At 39.3% G+C, this 19,796-nt stretch overlaps 1 protein-coding gene across 1 annotated transcript; it reads left to right on the top strand.

Moving 5' to 3' along the window:
* Positions 1-4,694: 4,694 nt before the first annotated feature.
* On the top strand, positions 4,695-19,032 carry LOC140861006 (uncharacterized). Its single transcript, XM_073264006.1, has 5 exons — positions 4,695-5,963; positions 16,886-17,185; positions 17,266-17,440; positions 18,180-18,302; positions 18,686-19,032. Exons 1-5 carry the CDS (start codon positions 4,695-4,697, stop codon positions 19,030-19,032), a joined length of 2,214 nt encoding a protein of 737 aa, XP_073120107.1.
* The last annotated feature ends 764 nt before the right edge of the window (positions 19,033-19,796 follow it).

The raw sequence follows: 19,796 nt of genomic DNA, 5'->3' as shown, positions 1-19,796 counted from the left end.
AAATCATTTGAAATGAATTGTGTGAGAATAAGTAGGAGATTGATTTGAGTTTTCAATATTACAGAAGTTATTTAACAATGAAAATAAATTGAAATCTGTTTGGTAATTAAGTTTTGGTGTTTACAATTACAAAGCTTAAAAGAAGACTAAATTGATCAAGCAACTAAGAAGCACTAAACTGAATTTTGAAACTAAACTGCTTCACGCTAAACTGCCTCGCTCAACTGGTCGAAGACGCTAAACTGACTTCATCAATTTACCTAGCTAAACCGACTTCATCAGTTTACCCTCATCAGTTTACTACCTTGCCACTTTTGGATAAGTTCTTCCGTACTCTGACACAAGGTAGTGCCGTGATGCAAAGGGTAATTGTCGGCTCCAGAATTTGTTGGCGATAGTGACAAATCCAACGGGAATAATTTAAAACATTATTTGAAGATTCAATTTGAATTTATGATCGTTAACTATCCAAGGGTATAAATAGATATCTTGATCGATCAAAGGAGCTCTCTCTTGCGCACTGAATTTCTGCATACATTGCTCATTACGAGAATATTTAAATTCATACATGCTTGAAGATTGATCAAAGAACTCGAAGCACAAACTTCTAAGTGTTATTCAGATCATTGAAGGATCAATCTTGTGCTAAAGACTTCGAGTTGTATTCATCTTTGTTTCATTATCAGTCTACGAGTAAAACTGAATTGTTGTACTAGGAGTTCTTGTTTAGGCAGTGTCTATGTAGTATCTAAAATCCAATCTACTAAATCGCATGCATTAAATTTAATAAATATTATGATGATGATTATTATTATTTTTAGTTTAATTGATTAAAATTCTCTATTTGATTTATGTGTTAATAAAATATTAATTGTTTAAAGTTTATTCATTTAAAATATTTTATTATACTACTTAATTGTTTTAAAGATTTTTAAAGGTTTAAGATGTATTTATTTAAATGATTCTTTTGTACTAAATATTTAATTAATATTTTTAATTGTTTAAATGATTTGAATTGTCCAGTTTATTTATTTAAAATAATTTAAATTTATCGATTAGTTATTTAAATTATTTCAGATGCCTAGATTATTTATTTAAATACTTTTAACTGTCCAAGTCGTTTTAAAGGTTTCTTTTCCGCTTGTGTATTATTTAAATGACTTTTAATCGTTCGTCAAGTTTGTTTAAATTATTTTAATCGCACTGTTATTATTTAAATATTTATTATATCGATGTGACATCAAAATATTTAAGTATTCATTTTAATTTCTTGGAGTTAGTTGCTTTAGAATTCCTTTAAAGTTTAAGTTGATCAAATATTTAAGTTATTTATTTTGGTGATTCTTGAGTTCAGTGACTTCCAGTTCCGGCATACGGCGATGGAGGATTTCGGCAATAAATTCCAAGATTTTATTTCAAGAGTTATAAGTTGAGAGAAATGAGGAAATTAGATGAAATTTTGATTTTTTAGAATTTTTCGGGTGTCAAAAATCACTTTTATTGCATTCCTGAGCTTATTCTTTAAATTTTTTCAAAAGTTATAATTTTCCTAAACCCGGCCTATTAAAACCCAATTTAATACTTTAATTTGAGATTTTTAAACTTAGCTATTTTATAGGTGCAAGTTAGTGAGGCAAAAGTTGTAGCATTTTGAGTAGTACTTATAATCACACAACACACCCACCTATGCATACTTACACCTATACATACACACACATATACACCTAACACTTAATTTATATCACAAAATAAAATAAACTCAAACCCTAGAACTCAACACACACAAGTAGCCGCCTCTTCATTTCATTTCTCTCCCATTTCTCTAGCACAATCGGCCTCCCCATTTCCTTAGCTTTTCCCGCCGGCCGCCGCCCTCCTCCACCGCCTCCGTTGCCGGAGGTCCACCTTGGAAGGTTCAAGCTAGCTGCTGGACATTTTTCAGCTTTGTCCCATCTCATTTTCTTTAGGTTTTTGGCTAGAAAGGCAAGTATAAGCTCTTCTTTGACCCCAAGCAAGCTACTTAGTTTGTGTTCTAGATTCTTGAGTAAATTTCGAAGTCTTCATGTCTTGCAAGCTAGGTTCGAATTTTTTTAAAGATTTCAGCATGGGTTTATGTATAAAATTTCGAAATATGTCATGTATTAGATGCTAAATGAATCGTATGAGGAATGTGAATTGAGACTTGATGAGTTTTGAAGCATTTCAAAAATTTCCAGAATTTTCAGAGGTTATTTGGCCTAAAATTCGAAAATGTCTTGTAATGTTGGAGTTGTGTTTTGGTGAATGGAATGAACTACATTTGCCTTCTTGATGCCAAGATTTTTGTTGCATTTTGATGAGAGTTTTATTGGCACTTTTCGAATACTTGAATGTGGTGTTGAAGGAGCTGCCCTAGCTAGTGGTTTGTGGTCGCTTTGTGGTGTTTTGAATGTGTTTGGGGTAGTCCAAGTGTGGGCATGAAGGGCTGGTCGGTTAGGAGTTTGAGGCTTGAGGTTTGGTTGGTGATCAAGGGGAGTAAGGTTGAGTTGGGCTCGGCTTTGGGTGATCTCGATCGCTGTCCTAGGTGTTTTAAGGGGTGATGTTGGTTCTTAAGGGTAATCGTGGTGTGTAGGAAGGCTTGGTCATAAGTAAATTCATTGACAAGGGTCTTATAAGAGGTGAAGTTGAGGTTTGACTTGAGCAGAATTTTAGAGCAAAGTGTTGAGCTATTGGAGTGTTAGATTAAAATGAACGATTTGGGAGACTATGGATGGGTAAGGGCTGGTCCTAAATCAAGTTTAGGATGTTGTGGTCGTGTCGGTTTAAATTGGAAGCGAATCGGGTTAGTTTTGGTCAAGTTATGAATTTTTCAAGTTGAGGTCTCTAGTGCAGAATTTTGTTAAGTGTGAGGGCTGCCCGGAAATCCATTTTGAATGGGTTGCTTGGGTGGTCTTTGGAGGTCCTAACCTTGTCCTTGGGTTATTTTGAATTGCGTGGAGAGTGTCGGTTCAAGCGGGATCGAATTTGGTTAAGGTAATATCGAGTTAAGGGCTTTTTTTTTTGGATTGATCGCTCGGGTTAAGACACGTTGAGGAAAAATAGAGTCTAATTTGGGTAGCCAACTTAGGGGAAGCCACTTACCCACCTAATATCCTCATTTTGAGTTGAGTTTTCATTCCCTAAAGTTGCATTTTCGTGTGTGTGAGTTTTGCCTTCGAGTTGAGTAAAATTTAAGCAAGTTGAAGCATTTCTTTTGCATCTCAAGTAAAGTTAAAGTTCCAAGTCAAGAAAGTAAAAAGTTTTGAATAAAGTGAATTGATTTGTGACACAGAGGGGCTTGGAGGAGTTGGGAGAAATCCTGATTTCTCTTTCCAACAGAGGGGTTTGGAGGAGTTGGGAGAAATTCTGATTTCCCTTGCCAACAGAGGGGTTTGGATGAGTTGGGAGAAATCCTGATTTCCCTTGCCAATAGAGGGGTTTGGAAGAGTTGGGATAAATCCTGATTTCCCTTACCAACAAAGGGGCAATGCGGCGTCGGGAGTATTCTCGATGTCCTTGCCGGCATAGTGCACTGCAGCCATGATCGGTCAAATTATTAAAGGAAACGTCACAATCAATGATCTAAGTTCTCAGAAAAAAAAGTAAAGTTCAAGGAAAGTTTATAAAAGTTTCATGTTCAGTTTCAAGTTATGTTAAGAGAGATCAAAAGTCTCATAGCGTGAGTTGGCGTGAGTTCATTGTCTGCAGGTTGTCTCATTCTCTTGTATCATGCATATTTTCAGTTTAAGTTACAAAGTATTATATGTACAGTACTTTAAATATTGCCACATGTATTTTTAACCCTTGTTATTACAAAGTTTATACTTGTTGAGTCATTAGACTCACTATGCTTGCTTGGTGCAGGTTAGATTATCATTGAGATTGAGGGGCAGGACCATCGAGTGGACTGCAATGTGGGCACGACACATCCATCCGACCTATGCTAGACTTCCGCAAAATTTTACTTTAATGCTTTAAAGTCTTTCATTTTTGTTGATTGGATAAATGTAAGCTTAAGGATTTACAAAATTGTTTGTGGGCATGTAAAGTCAGAATGTTGAACTTTTGGATGTTGTATTTTCGGAAGATTATGATTATCTTGTTTGCCTTCCTTTTTAGCGTCTATTCTATTTTTGAATTGCTGATTGAGACAGGTTGGTTGTAAGTATTTTCAAATAGGTCATGGAAAAAATTTTAAAAATCCGTATTTTTTTCTTTATTATCTAATTACGTAGAGGTTAGGGTCGTTTCAGTCTAAGTCCTAAACTGGATTGGGGTTTTGCAAATTGCTTGTAAAATTCAAAGTTTTCTAGTGATAACCTTCCGATGTGGAAGAAGGAGTGACGTAGAAGTATTTGAAATCTCCAAACATCCATAAACATTTGCTTGCGCTATTTCAGTTTACCCACTATAATCACCTAACCTAAACTGATACCTACTCAGTGTTCAAATCTGTAATTTGGCATACTTTCGCACATACTCTTGTTTGTCAAATTACATTGGACATCAAGATAATCTTAGAATTCAGTCACTAAACCGATCGAGTTCAATTATTTTACACTAGTTTGTTTATAAGTATATTCACCCCCCCCCCCCCCCACCTCTACACTTGTAACCGATCCTATCAATTGGCGTTAGAGAAAGGCTCTTATCTTATCATTGAACACTGTATCAAAATGTCTTCATTCAGCAAGATTCCTATTTTCTCCAAAGAAGATTTTGATTATTGGAAGATTCGCATGCAAGCGCATCTATCAGCCTTAGATGATGACATGTGGTTTGTCATCATTGATGGACCTCTTACAATCACCAAGATTAATACTGTTGTAGCTCTTTCTGGTGGTAGTCCACAATACATTGAAAAGCCAAGAATTGAGTGGACTGCTGAGGACAAGAAGAAGGCAAATCTTGAAAATGTTGCAATAAATATCTTGTACAAGACCCTGGACAAGAATACTTTTAGCAAGATCAAGATGTGCAAGACAGGAAAAGAAATATGGGAGAAACTGATTCAACTGTGCGAAGGAAATGAGCAGACTAAAGAGAACAAACTGTCTGTTTCTACTCAAAGGTTTGACAACATCAGAATGAAACCTGGAGAATCAATGGCCGAATTTGATGAGAGAGTCAGTAGCATTGTCATTGAACTCAATGCACTGGGAAAGACATATCCCAACAGGGAAGTCATTCTCAAAGTTATTCGAGGCCTTCCCAAAGAATTGAATGTAAAGACAATGGCTATGATAGAATCAAAGGACTTGAATAAATTAGAGTTGCATGATTTGTTTGCAGACTTGAAAGCCTATGAGTTTGAGTTGCAAACTCGAGAGGAAGATCAGTCTACTTCTCAACTAACCAAGGCCTTGACAACAGTCAAGATAGAATCACCTATTCAACCAGAGAAGACTGCAGAACAGTTGAGCAGTGATTCAATGTCCTTATTTGTAAAGAAGTTTGGAAAATTTATTCGAAGAAATCAGGAGGGTTCTTACAAAAGAAGGATGCAGTCTAAGAACCAAGAAGTTGCTTCAATTGTGGAAAAAACAGGACACTTTATAGCTGACTGTTCTAAAACAAAGAGAGATGAGCAAACCTCAACAGAAAGATGGAAGAAGAAGTTTGAGAGAAGGAAACACTCAAGAGATGCCAAGTACACTTCACGAAATAAGCATGAAGCACTGGTTGCAGAGGATAGCAAAGCCAAATGGGCAGAAACAGACAGCGAATCCGACAAATCCAAATACTCCTCCAGTACCAGTGATGATGATGAAGAAGTCAAGTGTCTTATGGCAAATGATCATGAGCAACCATCCACTAGTGAACATGTATTTGATTTCAGCTCTGAAGATTTTACCAGAGAGGATCTGATCAAAGCACTTCACGATATGGCTAATGAGTATCATCAACTGTCCATAGCATTCGATGAAGTCAGAGCCAAGCAAGATGTAGTGACCCTTACCCGGATCACCTACTAAACAGAATTTAGGCATGCAATTAACTTAATTAAACAGAAATCAGAATTCAACTGCGGAAACCATAACATTTATACAATTCCAAGGAAAGGAATCTGTAAATATTCAAAATAATATACAACTAAATCGAATAGCTGTATAAACCCAAAACAACAGAATAAAAACCTAAACGAAGCTCCAGCTGATCAACCACGGCCTAGCCCCTCTTGGATCCACCCGCCTCGTCCAATCGCAAACCTTCCTCATGGAATAGGGTGCCCAGAAACACAAAGTACGAGACGTGAGCATAAAACGCTCAGCACGAGAGTATGAGTATACATGCATGCAAAGTGAACTCCCTATAAACTCGAGGTCAAGGATCAGAGAACAAAGACAGATCGGGCCCTGTTATGTAGCACGTTGTGCCGTCGCTTTAGGAGGTGGCTCCCATACCAAAATACCAGTGGATATGCCGGACCCAAATCGATGGAAGTCCAACCACTAACAGGATAGGGTAGAACCCTACTATAGACATCTCGAACGAGATAGCTCAATATGAAAATGTATGCAGCATAAATCAATGACATATAAATCATGCAGTCACATAATACATGCATACTCAGTCAGGATATCTCGAACAGTACTTTCGTACCTCAAATACTAGGCAAGTGCTATTAGCCCTAGGTCCACGCCTATAATCCGCGCTACACTGCCAAATGATACTACTGTCATTATAGCGCTCTAAAAGCCTTAACTAAGCTAAAGCATACTCCTAAATATTTTTAGGAAGCAAAAGCTATACCTTCGTCCGTCGTTAGCCCTTTGCTGTCGAATGCCTCAAAACTAGGCCACAGCTCCGCTACGACGCTTGGATCGCTATGCCACTTCCGGATTCCCAACGGGACGCTTAGAATTCCCTAGATCTAAGCTGGAAGACTGAAGAAACGAGAGAGAAGAGGTGATCGGTGTGCTCAAAACGGAATATCGGCCTTCCTATTTATAGACAGAGTTCGGGCCATCCGAACTAGACTTCGGAGCGTCCGAACACGATCGGACCATCCGATCTCGACTTCGGGTCGTCCGAACCCAATAATACGTCATTGCTTACATCAACACAATGATGTCATCCATGACGACTGTCGGCAGCACGTTCGGAGCGTCAGAACCACTCTTCGGACCATCCGAACTCACCAACGAAGCCTCCAAACTCAACTTAAGTAAATACGATTAGTTCCTTAATCTCTTCATTTGGTTACGGGCCACTACATTCTCCCCCACTTGAGATATTTCGTCCTCGAAATCAAATCTTAAGTACTAAATGTAAAATAGCATGAAGAAACATTATTTATTCAACTAAACGATTACAGAGTTTAAAACTAATTACAACTCAAAATGAAATCAAAACAACTCAGGATGTTCTTTACGCATCCTGCTTTCGAGCTCCCAAGTAGCTTCCTCAGCGCCTCTACGCTGCCATTGAACTAAAACCAGAAGAATGACTTTGTTCCGCAAGACCTTATCCTTGTGATCCAGGATACGAATAGGTCTTTCAACATAAGTCAAATCCTTATCCACTTGAACTTTAGGCCGCTGCAGAATATGAGACGGATCTTCCACATATCGTCGCAACAGAGATACGTGGAACACGTTGTGAATACTGGATAAATACGGTGGCAAAGCCAAACGATAAGCCAAATCGCCAATGCTCTCCAAGATCTCAAACGTACCGATAAATCTGGGAGACAACTTGCCCTTAAGGCCAAATCTGAGAATCCTGCGGAAAGGTGACACCCTCAGAAACACTTTCTCCCCAACATCAAACTGCAAAGGCCTACTCTTAGTGTAAGCATAGCTGGCCTGACGATCCTGCGCAGTCTTAATTCGTTTCTTGATCTGATTAACAACATCTACTGCCTGCTGGATAAACTCTGGTCCCTCAGCCTGCCTCTCCCCCACTTCTTCCCAGAAGAGTGGAGTACGACAACGCCGCCCGTACAATGCCTCAAAAGGCGCCATCCCAATGCTAGTATGATAGCTGTTGTTGTACGCGAACTCAATCAATGGCAAATGATCCTGCCAGGCTGTACCAAAGTCCATAGTGCAAGCTCAAAGCATATCCTCCAAAGTACGGATAGTGCGCTCTAACTGAACATCTGTCTCCGGATGATAGGCAGTACTCAAACTGAGAGTAGTACTCATCGCACGCTGAACACTCCCCCAGAACCTAGAAGTGAACCTGGGGTCTCGATCACTGACAATGCTCACAGGCACTCCATGAAGTCGAACGATCTCCTGAACATATAACCGTGCCATGCGATCCATAGAGTACTCTCGACAATAGGCAATGAAATGCGCTGACTTGGTGAGTCGGTCCACCACAACCCAGATAGCATCACAATTCCTCAAGGACATCGGCAAATGGGTCACAAAATCCATCGTGATAAACTCCCATTTCCACTCAGGAATAGGCAGACTATGAAGCAAACCTCCAGGTCGTCGGTGTTCTGCCTTGAATTGTTGACACACCAAACATCTCGAAACATACTGATACACGCTGCGTTTCATCCCCTTCCACCAAAACCGAGTACGTAGATCCTTGTACATCTTGTTGCTTCCCGGATGAATACTCAACTTGGTGCGATGTGCCTGAGACAAGATCTCCTCTCGCAATTCTTCATCCTGCGGAATCAAAAGTCTACCAGAGAAAAACAGAAAACCATCTGATTGATAGTGAAATCCAAACGAGCTACCCTCGTTAGCTAAACGAGCCAAACGTTGGGTCTTTGAGTCAGACATCTGAGCATCTCAAATCCGCGAATACAAAGCAGGCTCAGATAATATCGCAAACATCTGGATACTCTGCATACCTTTCTTATGCTTGAAGGTATACCCCGAAGAAAAACAGTCACTGATCGCACTAGACATCGAACAAGTCTGCAGTGCGGATAGTCGCTCCTTGCGACTCAAAGCATCAGCGGTGAGATTAGCAGCTCCCGGATGGTACTTAATCTCGCAATCATAGTCCTTAAGCAAATCCATCCAATGTCTCTGCCTCATGTTCAATTCCTCCTGAGTGAACAAATATTTGAGACTCTTGTGGTCGGTGAAGATCTCAAATTTCTCGTCATACAGATAATGACGCCAGATCTTCAAAGCGAACACAATGGCTGCCAATTCCAAATCATGAACGGGATAGTTGTCCTCGTGAAGCTTCAGCTGTCTAGAAGCGTATGAAATCACATGCCCATTCTAAGTCAGGACACAACCTAACCCCTGAAGAGAAGCATCTGTGTATACCACATACCCTCCAGATCCTAATGGTAATGCCAACACCGGTGCAGAAGTCAACCGTCGTCGAAGCTCATAAAAGTTCTCCTCACACTCGGAGGACCACTCGAAATCCACACCCTTGCGGGTAAGCTGCGTCAACGGTCGAGCTAGCTGAGAGAAGTTCAGAATGAAGCGTCGATAATATCCTGCTAGACCCAAAAAACTACCGATCTCAGCAACCGTCGTTGGACGCGACCAATTCAGCACAGCCTCAATCTTGCTTGGATCAACAAAAATCCCCTCCCTGGATATGATAAGGCCAAGAAAGACCACTCGATCCATCCAGAACTCACACTTGCTCAGTTTGGCGTACAACTGCTTGTCCCGAAGAGTCTGCAGTATCACTCGCAAGTGAGAAACATGCTCTTCCGCATTACGCGAATACACCAAGATGTCGTCAATGAAGACCACGAAAAACTTGTCTAAATACTCCCTGAATACACGGTTCATCAGATCCATAAATATAGTCGGCGCATTAGTCAATCCAAATGGCATCACTAGAAACTCATAATGCCCATAGCGAGTACGAAATGCAGTCTTGGCTACGTCCTAATCTCGGGCTCTCAACTGATGATACCCAGATCTCAAGTCAATCTTGGAGTAAACCGAAGTACCCTGCAGTTGATCAAACAAGTCATCAATGCGAGGCAACGGATACTTGTTCTTCACAGTAATTCGATTCAGCTGCCGATAGTTAATGCACAACCTCATAGACCCATCCTTCTTCTTTACAAAAAGAACAGGAGCTCCCCAAGAAGATACACTAAGACGAATGTACCCCTTGTCCAAAAGATCCTGTAACTGATTCTTCAAGTCACGCATCTCTGACGGAGCCAGACGATACGGTGCTCGAAATAGGCAAAGTATCTGGCATCAACTCTATGCCAAACCCGGAATATCATCTGGAAATACATCTTGGAATTCATCCACAACAGGAATACTCTCTATCCCAATACTCTCAGCGGACAAATCAACTGCATAGATAAGGTAGCCTTCCCCGCCAGACTCTAGAGCTCGACAGGCTCTCAAAGCTGATACCAAAGGCATCGGGGGTCGCGCTCTCTCACCATAGAAAAACCAGTTATCACTCCCATCCGGATGAAAGCGTACTAATCTCTGATAGCAATCCACTGAAACTCGATAGGTAGTCAGCATGTCTATCCCCAGAATACAATCGAAATCGTCCATCGCAAGGACCATGAGATTCGCCAACAAAATGTTCCCCTCGAACTCTAAAGGGCAACCCATCACTAAACGCTTGGCCAAAGCAGATTGACCCATCGGAGTAGAAACAGAAACTACTACGTCTAGTGCAATGCATGGTAACTTATGCCTCTTAACAAAACGTGCAGAAATGAAGGAATGAGATGCACCAGTGTCAATAAGTACGATAGCAGGTATACCATAAAGTAGAAATGTACCTGCGATGACCTTCTCATTCTCCTCCACAGCCTGATCATGCCTCAAGGCAAACACCTGACCAGAAGCCTGCGGCCTCAAATGAGAGCTCCCAGCAAGCTGTCCCTGCGACCTCTGCTGAACGGTGGCCTGAGAACCTGATCTTGAACCAGAACCGCCTCCCCCAAATAGCGGACAATCCCTCCGGATATGACCAACCTCTCCACATCGGAAACAAGCTCCAGAAGCTCTACGGCACTTGTCTGACGGATGGTGGTTCTTCCCGCAATGGTTGCACTTGTCCTTCATCCCAAAGCAAACAACACCTCCAGAACCAGAGGAAGAAGTAGATCCGGACTTCTTGAAAGATTGGGCACGAGGACCCAAAGAACTAGCAGGCCTCGACTGAGAGAAATACCTGTTCCACCGAATGCTATCCTCTGCCTGGTGACAACGGCTCACCAAACCCTCGTAGGACATGTCATCACCGACCGCCACACGGTCATGGATCTCAGGGTTAAGGCCGTGAAGGAACAGATTATACTTCATCTCAGAGCTGTCAGCAATCTCGGGTCAATAGGATAGCAGATCAAAGAACTTCTGCTGATACTCATCGATAGACATGGCTCCCTGTCACAGACTCAGTAGCTCGCCTGCCTTCGATTGTCGGAGTGCAGGAGGAAAATACCGCTTTTGGAAAGCTGTGCGGAAGTCGGCCCAGGTGGTCACTCCTCTCGCCGCAACAAAGGATGCAGAAGTAAACCTCCACCGCCTACGGGCTCGCCCATCCAGAAGATAGCCAAGGGTCTCCATCTTCTGCTCCTCGGTGCAGTGGAAAGTCTGAAAAGTCATCTCCATGTGATCTAACCATTTCTCCGCATCCTCCAGAGACTCACCTCCAACCAAGGGCTTAGGTGCCATCTGTAAGAATCGACGCACGCTAAAATGTTCCTCATCACGACGACGATGATGACGGTCCCGACGACGCTCACGATCGTCATCTCCCCAGCGCCACCTACACTACCATGGCTACTCTGGTCATCGTAGTTCGCCATCTACAAAAGTACCTCACGGTTACCTTATGCAGAATCTAAATCCCAAGAATACTATGCATGCTCTGATATCATAAATGCAGTGACCCTTGTTGGAGAACGGCGATCAGATCAATCAAGATTGATACCCGGTGCAGCGGAAGTTTAAAAATTTTATATGGAACTATTCCATAATGGGTATCAAAACTTTACGATTAAATTGTGTGTGTAAAAATTAAATAACAATTATAAATTTTTACCTCCAATCTCGAATCGAGATTATTGACACCAACAGATTGCTCTGCTCTTGTTGTATCTCCCAGGAACTGATGGACGAACTGTTCTTCAATCAGGTCCACGAACAGAGATTTAATCCCTCTGATAGATTGCACTAGAAAATCTATCAGAAGTTTCTATGAAGAGAATTAACGAATTTGATCTGTTAAACCAGACTGTAATTCAAAATTCACAGGCTGGATTTTTCCCGAGCAGAGGGGAGGGGGGCGGCCACTTTTAGAGAGAAAACTAGGGTTTTTCAAAAATTGTGACCTGTTGTGTATAATTTCTGTATTGCAATAACTTATTTATAATGTAGGCCGCTAACAGCTTAGGGCCCATTAGTCATAAATTTAAGCCTGACAAGCAAAGCCCGCATGTTCAGAAATTAATATAAAATTCATCGTGACTCAGATTGATAAACCGATTTTACCAATGTTCACAGAAACCATTTCTGCACCTTTTAAAGTCAAGATAAATTTTTCTGAATCCGAATTCAGTGATTTCCAAAAATGCCCATCCCTATGTCATTTTAGGAAATCTTACTCCTCTACTCTTAAATAAGAAGTCCAACTTCTTTGTTCATTAAATTTAACTCTTTAAATTTAACTATCTCAACGGGGATTAAAAATCCATTACTCTGTGTGACCCTCAATGGTTCAGGGATACAGCTAGCCGTGAGCTCACAACTCCTTGTGACTCAGAACAACAATTTCCGACTTGCCCATCGAATCATGGTAAGAGCGCCTAGCAACATCGCCCCATGATTCCCTAGGTATCACTGATAGTGCCTGCAAGAACCAATAGATTTTGGTTAGCATACAGTACGGTCCCTTCATCCATATATCCCGATCGAATCAACAACCATTGGTAAATCGAGAGTCGTTCGAGATTCGATAACTATGCAATACATCTTGAAGATCAAATAGTGACATCGCATGTGCTACTAAGAAACCATTTCTTAAAACACATCATGTACTCTGGCCAGAGATTCGTCACACTAATATCTCCTCAGATCGCATAGGATATCCACACTCGCAAGTATGTGGTGAATCCTTGACAACAAAGCATCGACTCCTATATGTGTTGTAACTGTACCCAATCCCGACACCTGATGACCCCAATAGAGTCGGTAAACGAGTCAAAGCACAGTACTAGCATATAGAGTCTCAATGATGTTTCAAGTAGTAAGGACTAATGGTGTACAACCAAAACCGCGGACTTTATCCACTCGATAAGTGATAACCACTTGGAAAGTCCGGATAGGGTAGTTCGATCATTCATCGTATGAATATCCATTTGCATGCTTTGAACATCTCTATGTTCCTTACCAATGAAACGTGGTACTCGGCATCGCAAATTCTAGTCTCAATCTCGAGCGATTCTTATCCTTATTAACGAACGGCTCAATCGACTAGGAACCATTTAGAATATACAGTGACTATAAGATGTGTTTCATGATAGTCATCCCCATGTACTACCACATCTTACATACACTATAGTATATTCAAGGTCTTTATCAAAACAACAATAGTATATCACAATATAACAATATGAAGAAAGATAAAGTCATTGCCATTAATAAAAGTGTAAATTATATTAAACAAAAGATTGTTTATACAAAGAGTCATCAAAGCTCTTAGCCACAAGTTGGCTCACCGGGCACCCACTCTTTCAATCCTTACCCGGATCACCTACTAAATAGAACTTAGGCATGCAATTAACATAATTAAACAAAAATCAAAATTCAACTGCGGAAACCATAACATTTATACAATCCCAAGGAAAGGAATCTGTAAATATTCAAAATAATATAAAACCAAATCAAATAGCTGTATAAACCCAAAACAACAGAATAAAAACATAAACGAAGCTCCAGCTGATCAACCACGGCCTAGCCCCTCTTGGATCCACCCGCCTCGTCAAATCGCAAACCTTCCCCATGGAATAGGGTGTCCAAAAACACAGAGTACGAGACGTGAGCATAAAACGCTCAGCACAAAAGTATGAGTATACATGCATGCAAAGTGAACTCCCTATAAACTCGAGGTCAAGGATCAGAGAACAAAACAGACCGGGCCCTGATATGTAGCACGTTGTGCCGTCGCTTCAGGAGGTGGCTCCCATACCAAAATACCAGTGGATATGCCGGACCCAAATCTATGGAAGTCCAACCACTAACAGGATAGGTTAGAACCCTACTATAGACATCTCGAACGAGATAGCTCAATATGAAAATGTATGCAGCATAAATCAATGACATATAAATCATGCAGTCATATAATACATGCATACTCAGTCAGGATATCTCGAACATTATTTTTGTACCTCAAATACTAGGCAAGTGCTATCAGCCCTAGGTCCACGCCTATAATCCGCGCTACACTGCCAAATTATGCCTCAACTGAACCCACCTAGGAACAATTAGTTGAGATGAATTGTCTTGAATCAGAGATTGTTGTGCTCCGGGCTGAGAATGAATGGTAGCGCTAAGTCGTGTCGCGCCCAAATTGCCCAACTCAAATTAGATAAACAAAATATGCAGTAGTGTGAGTAGGGATCGTTTCCACGAGGAAAGTAAAATTTAGTGTGCTCTAAAATAAAATAAAGGGGGTTTGAGTTTTGGAAAAGTAATTACTAAATATTTAAGCAAATTAAAATGAAATCTTATCACTAACATGCAAGATTAAATTATAACAAAGAAATCAATGAGAAACAAGTCTTGGTATCGGTCGACTTCACCCTTGAAATTATTCATTCGATCATCGATTACCTAGAAATAATTAATCCCTATCAAATATTCATCATTGAAAATTAAATTCCTGTTTCACCTTAATCTTAGTTAACTAGACACAAGCTTTAAAAATTAACCCTTACCAATGAATTAACCCAATACAAGAGATTATATTTAAATCCACGATATCAAACTCCCTCATACTTAAGCTTTGCTCGCCCTCGAGCAACACAAAACCAAGAATAATTCCGAGCTCATAATCCATAACAAAAAATAACCATGATTTACACATTTGTGCCTCAGGAATTAACTCAATGCATGATCAATAAAGGCATTAAAATGCTAACAACAAAACAAGTTCAATATCCAGACATTTCAACTAGAGATATAGTCCCGAACGTGTGTGTGTGTATGGTCATTAGATAAACAAAATATGCAGTAGTGTGTGTAGGGATCGTTCCCACGAGAAAAATGAAATTTTTGTGCTCTAAAATAAAATAAAGGGGGTTTGAGATTTGGAAATTAATTACTAAAAATTTAAGCAAATTAAAATGAAATCTTATCACTAACATGCAAGATTAAATTATAACGAAGAAATAAATGAGAAACAAGCCTTGGTATCGGTCGACTACACCCTTGAAATTATTTATTCGATCATCGATTACCTAGAAATAATTAATCCTATCAAATATTCATCATTGAAAATTAAATTCCTGTTTCACCTTAATCTTAGTTAACTAGACACAAGTGTTCTAAATTAATCCTTACCAATGAATTAACCTAATACAAGCGATTAGATTTAAATCCACGATAGCATGAAAACTAGTGAAACTGATGAATTTAGACAACACATACACAAGCGGATGTATTTAATCTAGTTAATTGTTGTCCCTACAATTTAATAAATTCACAAGCGGAAAATATCAATCGTAGTTGCTTCGCAAATTAGTTGATTCAAACAATTACGGATTTAAATTCTAATTTAGCAGTAGATTGTATAATAAAATCACATGATGACCAATCCGAAAATCTCATATACAAGCATAACAATCGATTCCAAACAACTCTCGATACTCAATAATAATTAAACACTGAAAATTCAAAATCTCACAAATAAATAAATTCAAGGGTTTGTCTTCCTCAACCAAGAATTAAAACTTAGCCACTAATATTCATGAATTTTCTATAAAAATTCATGAAAGAAAAAGTAAACCTAACAAAAGAGAGAAGAAACCTAGCCGCCAAGAGAGTTCTCCTGCTTTATGCCATCCAAAGATGATAATCATCCCCCAAAATCGAGTTATATGAGATATATTTATTCTCCAAATCTCCCAAAGATTATCTATAACTCAGTCAAAGAATTTCCAAAATTAAAAATTTTTCACATTCGCCCCGTTCGATCGGTTGAAGTATGCGGATCGAGCGGCAAATTCTCTATCCTGAACTTATCAATTGGCCCGCTCGATCGATAAGTTTCAACCGATCGACCGAGAATACTTCTGCTTGAATTTCACTCGCACAGCAACAAGAGCACTTCATCCTTCCAAGCGCGATAGCTCATGTCTTTAGCGCTACCAAGCAGCGCCCTTCCCATGCTACCCATGCGCAATAGCGCATCATAATAGCGCTAATCACTTGCGCCCTTAATCAGCGCAATCGCGCATCAATTCTTCAACAGCGCGCAGATCTCTTGTTTCTCTTCTTCTTCAAGCATGCAGATGCTTTTTCCATATTTGTTGTAAATTCATCAATTTTTCTATGTTAAACAAAATACAATGATTAGGAACTAACCAATACATTTAATCAATCAAAATACACCTAATCATCACAAATTAACTCAATCAAACATAGGAAAAAACCATCACATCAATGAACAACTCAAGATCAATATCATGAAACTTACAGCAGGAAAACAAAGAATGAATGATTTAGTAAGTTCATGGAATAGATCTTCGAGCTTGTTGATAGAAATGCATGATTTACAAAAACCCTTGTACGAAAAAACTGGTCTAGGGTATAGTAAAATAGTTGAAATTGGTGAATCAAGTACTCGACCCAAACTGAATATGTGCAAAGGCAAGTTTATAAAGTTTGTACGAGCAGTTAGGTAAAATGAACATGATAAGCCCATTCTTATGACTTGGCAGCAAATAGATCAGATGAATAGAAAGAGATTTGGTATTGGCTTCAATCCGCAGGAAACAAAAGTTGAAACTGCTAAAAGTCCTGAAAGGACTAACGCATATCAACCTAATCCTATGAGAGAAACTCAAGGTCAATATCACAATCAACTTCTCGTTCAGAAGAGATATCGAAAATTTAAGGATATTGGAAAGGGCAAACAACATATGGTCTCACAAGCAAATCGTACTCCACAATCTAGGGCACATAACTTAGTACGAACCTATAGGAACACTGACACTGGTAAACTGGTCAAAGTATTCCAGGTTTGGGTTCCTAAAGGATTAATCCCTCGTGGACCCAAATAAATGTGGGTACCAAAAGTTATTCAAATTTGCGAATGCAGGTAAAAGGGACTAAAGAAAAATCAGGTGAATCATGGTATTTAGACAGTGGGTGTTTGAGACACAAGACTGGAAATAATAAACTACTGTCAGAACTCACTAAATACAATGGTCCAACTATCACATTTGGTGACAACTCACAGGGTAGGACCATGGGTAAGGGTAAAATTATTCACGGTAACATAATTGTTCAAAATTTCCTACTAGTTGAGAATTTTAAGAACAGTTTAATTAGCATCAGTCAAATGTGTGACTATGGATATTTCGTTGAATTTCAAAAACTAATCTGTATTGTTAAAGATGCTTCTGTCAATATTATTTTTACAAGCAACAGATGTGGAAACACATATAAAGTATGCTGGAATGTTCAGTCTAGCAAATCAGTTTGCCTCGTCGCTTCCAACTCTAAGCGCAACTGGATTTGGCACAAGAGACTGAACCACCTTAATTTCAAATCAATTTCCAGTCTGAGTAAGCTTGAGCTAGTAACAGGACTGCCAAAAATTTATTTTTCTAAAGAAAAAGTATGCTCAGCTTGTTAATTTGGGAAGCAAGTTAGGTCATCTTTTAAAAACAAGGGTTATAACTCATCTTCCCGATGCTTGAAACTATTGCACATGGATCTTTTTGGTCCATACCAGTAAAATTTTTGGGGGAATGAGGTATACTCTTATCATTATTGATGACTACTCCCGTTTCACCTGGGTCATTTTCTTAAAATCAAAAGACCAAACTGATTCTCAACTGATCAAGATTTTTAAAATACTTTTTAACAAAAAATCCAGTAAGATTGACAGAATCAGGAGTGATAGAGGAACTGAATTTGTCAATCAAACTTTGTCTTCATTTTTAGAGAATTATGTAATCAAACATGAATTCTCAGCATCTAGAACGCCACAACAAAATGGTGTTGCAGAAAGGAGAAATCGTACTCTTAAGAATGCTGCGAGAACCAAGTTAGCTGATTCCAAAGTGTCTCAAAGGTTTTGGGCAGAAGCTGGGAACACTGCTTGCTACACTCAGAACATATCGATGATATGTAAGAAATTTTTCAAAACTCCATATGAGATCTGGAATGGCAGACAACCCAATGTATCCTACTTCAAGATTTTTGGAAGTAAATTCTACATTCACAACAATGGTAAAAATCATCTGACTGCATTTGATGCAAAGTCAGATGAGGGTATATTTCTTGGCTATTCTTCTATTAGCAAAGCCTATAGAGTTTTTACAAAATAACTTTAAATGTTGAAGAATCATTTCATGTAGTATTTGATGAAGATATATCCACTGAAACCCCAGTTAATGCCCATCAAATCTCAAATCTATTTCAGGATATACAATTGGAAGATGACAGTGAAGATGACTCATCACCACTTATCTGAACATTTCAAACTCCTAAAGAACTAGTTGAACCATCAGTTGATGGACATGAGTCTGAACGACCAGTTGACACTCAACAAACTCACCTAGTTGAGGCAGCTGAAGAACCTCAGTTTGAGGCTCAAGAACGTTTCTTACCCAATGAGGGCACAGAGTTTGGCCAAGACAACATGCCTGATCAAGCTCAAGAAGACAGTGTGAACAATGAGAATCACCCTGCACCTAACTTGAAATGGTCCAAGAAGCACCCATTAAAATTGGTGATAGGAAATCCTACAGAACCAGTCAAGACACGAGGAAAAATGATCAAAGAACTTCTTTATAAAGCCTTCATATCTCAAATAGAACCCAAGAAGATCGATGATGCCCTCGCTGATAGCTGTTGAATAGAAGCAATGCAAGAAGAATTAAATCAGTTCACAAGAAATTCAGTCTGGGATCTTGTTCCAAGACCATCACATCAAAAAGTTATAGGAACTCGATGGGTCTTCATAAACAAGCTTAATGAATATGAAACGGCCATTAGGAACAAAGCTCGATTGGTAGCTCAAGAGTATAAGCAAGAGATAGGAATTTATTATGATGAGACCTATGCACCAGTGGCTAGACTGGAAGCCATAAAAATATTTCTTGCTTATGTCTCATTCAAAAATTTCAAGGTTTATCAAATGGACGTAAAAAGTGCTTTTTTAAATGGAAAACTTCAAGAGAAAGTATTTTTTGAACAACCCCCTAGATTTGTAAGCCATCAGTTTCCAGATCATGTTTACCATCTCAACAAAGCTCTATATAGACTGAAACAGGCTCCAAGAGCTTGGTATGATACTTTAACCAAGTTTCTTCTTGAACACGAATTCACCATAGGCACAATTGATAAAACCTTATTTAAATTGACAAAAGACAATCACACACTATTAGTCCAAATATATGCTGATGATATTATCTTTGGGTCAACTAAACCCAAACTGTGCAAGAGATTCTCTAAGTTAAGGCAGGAGAAATTTGTGATGAGCATGATGGGTGAACTGAATTTCTTTCTTGGATTGCAATTTCGACAAATGAAGAATGAGATATTTATAAGCCAAACTAAATACACCAAGGAACTACTCAAAAAGTTTGGAATGAAAAACTGCACAGTTTCCACTACTCC

Source organism: Henckelia pumila, chromosome 4, assembly GCF_033568475.1.
Source record: "Henckelia pumila isolate YLH828 chromosome 4, ASM3356847v2, whole genome shotgun sequence".
Classification (NCBI taxonomy): Eukaryota; Viridiplantae; Streptophyta; class Magnoliopsida; order Lamiales; family Gesneriaceae; genus Henckelia; species Henckelia pumila.
The sequence above is the reverse complement of the archived record's forward strand: the minus strand, read 5'-3'. Positions and strand labels throughout refer to the sequence as shown.

Coding starts and splice junctions, on each gene's coding strand:
- LOC140861006 (XM_073264006.1), top strand. CDS start 4,695: ATGTCTTCATTCAGCAAGATTCCTATTTTCTCCAAAGAAGATTTTGAT. Junction 5,964..16,885: donor AAGTCAGAGCCAAGCAAGAT/GTAGTGACCCTT, acceptor ATGACTTGGCAG/CAAATAGATCAGATGAATAG. Junction 18,303..18,685: donor TCAGAACATATCGATGATAT/GTAAGAAATTTT, acceptor TTGAACCATCAG/TTGATGGACATGAGTCTGAA.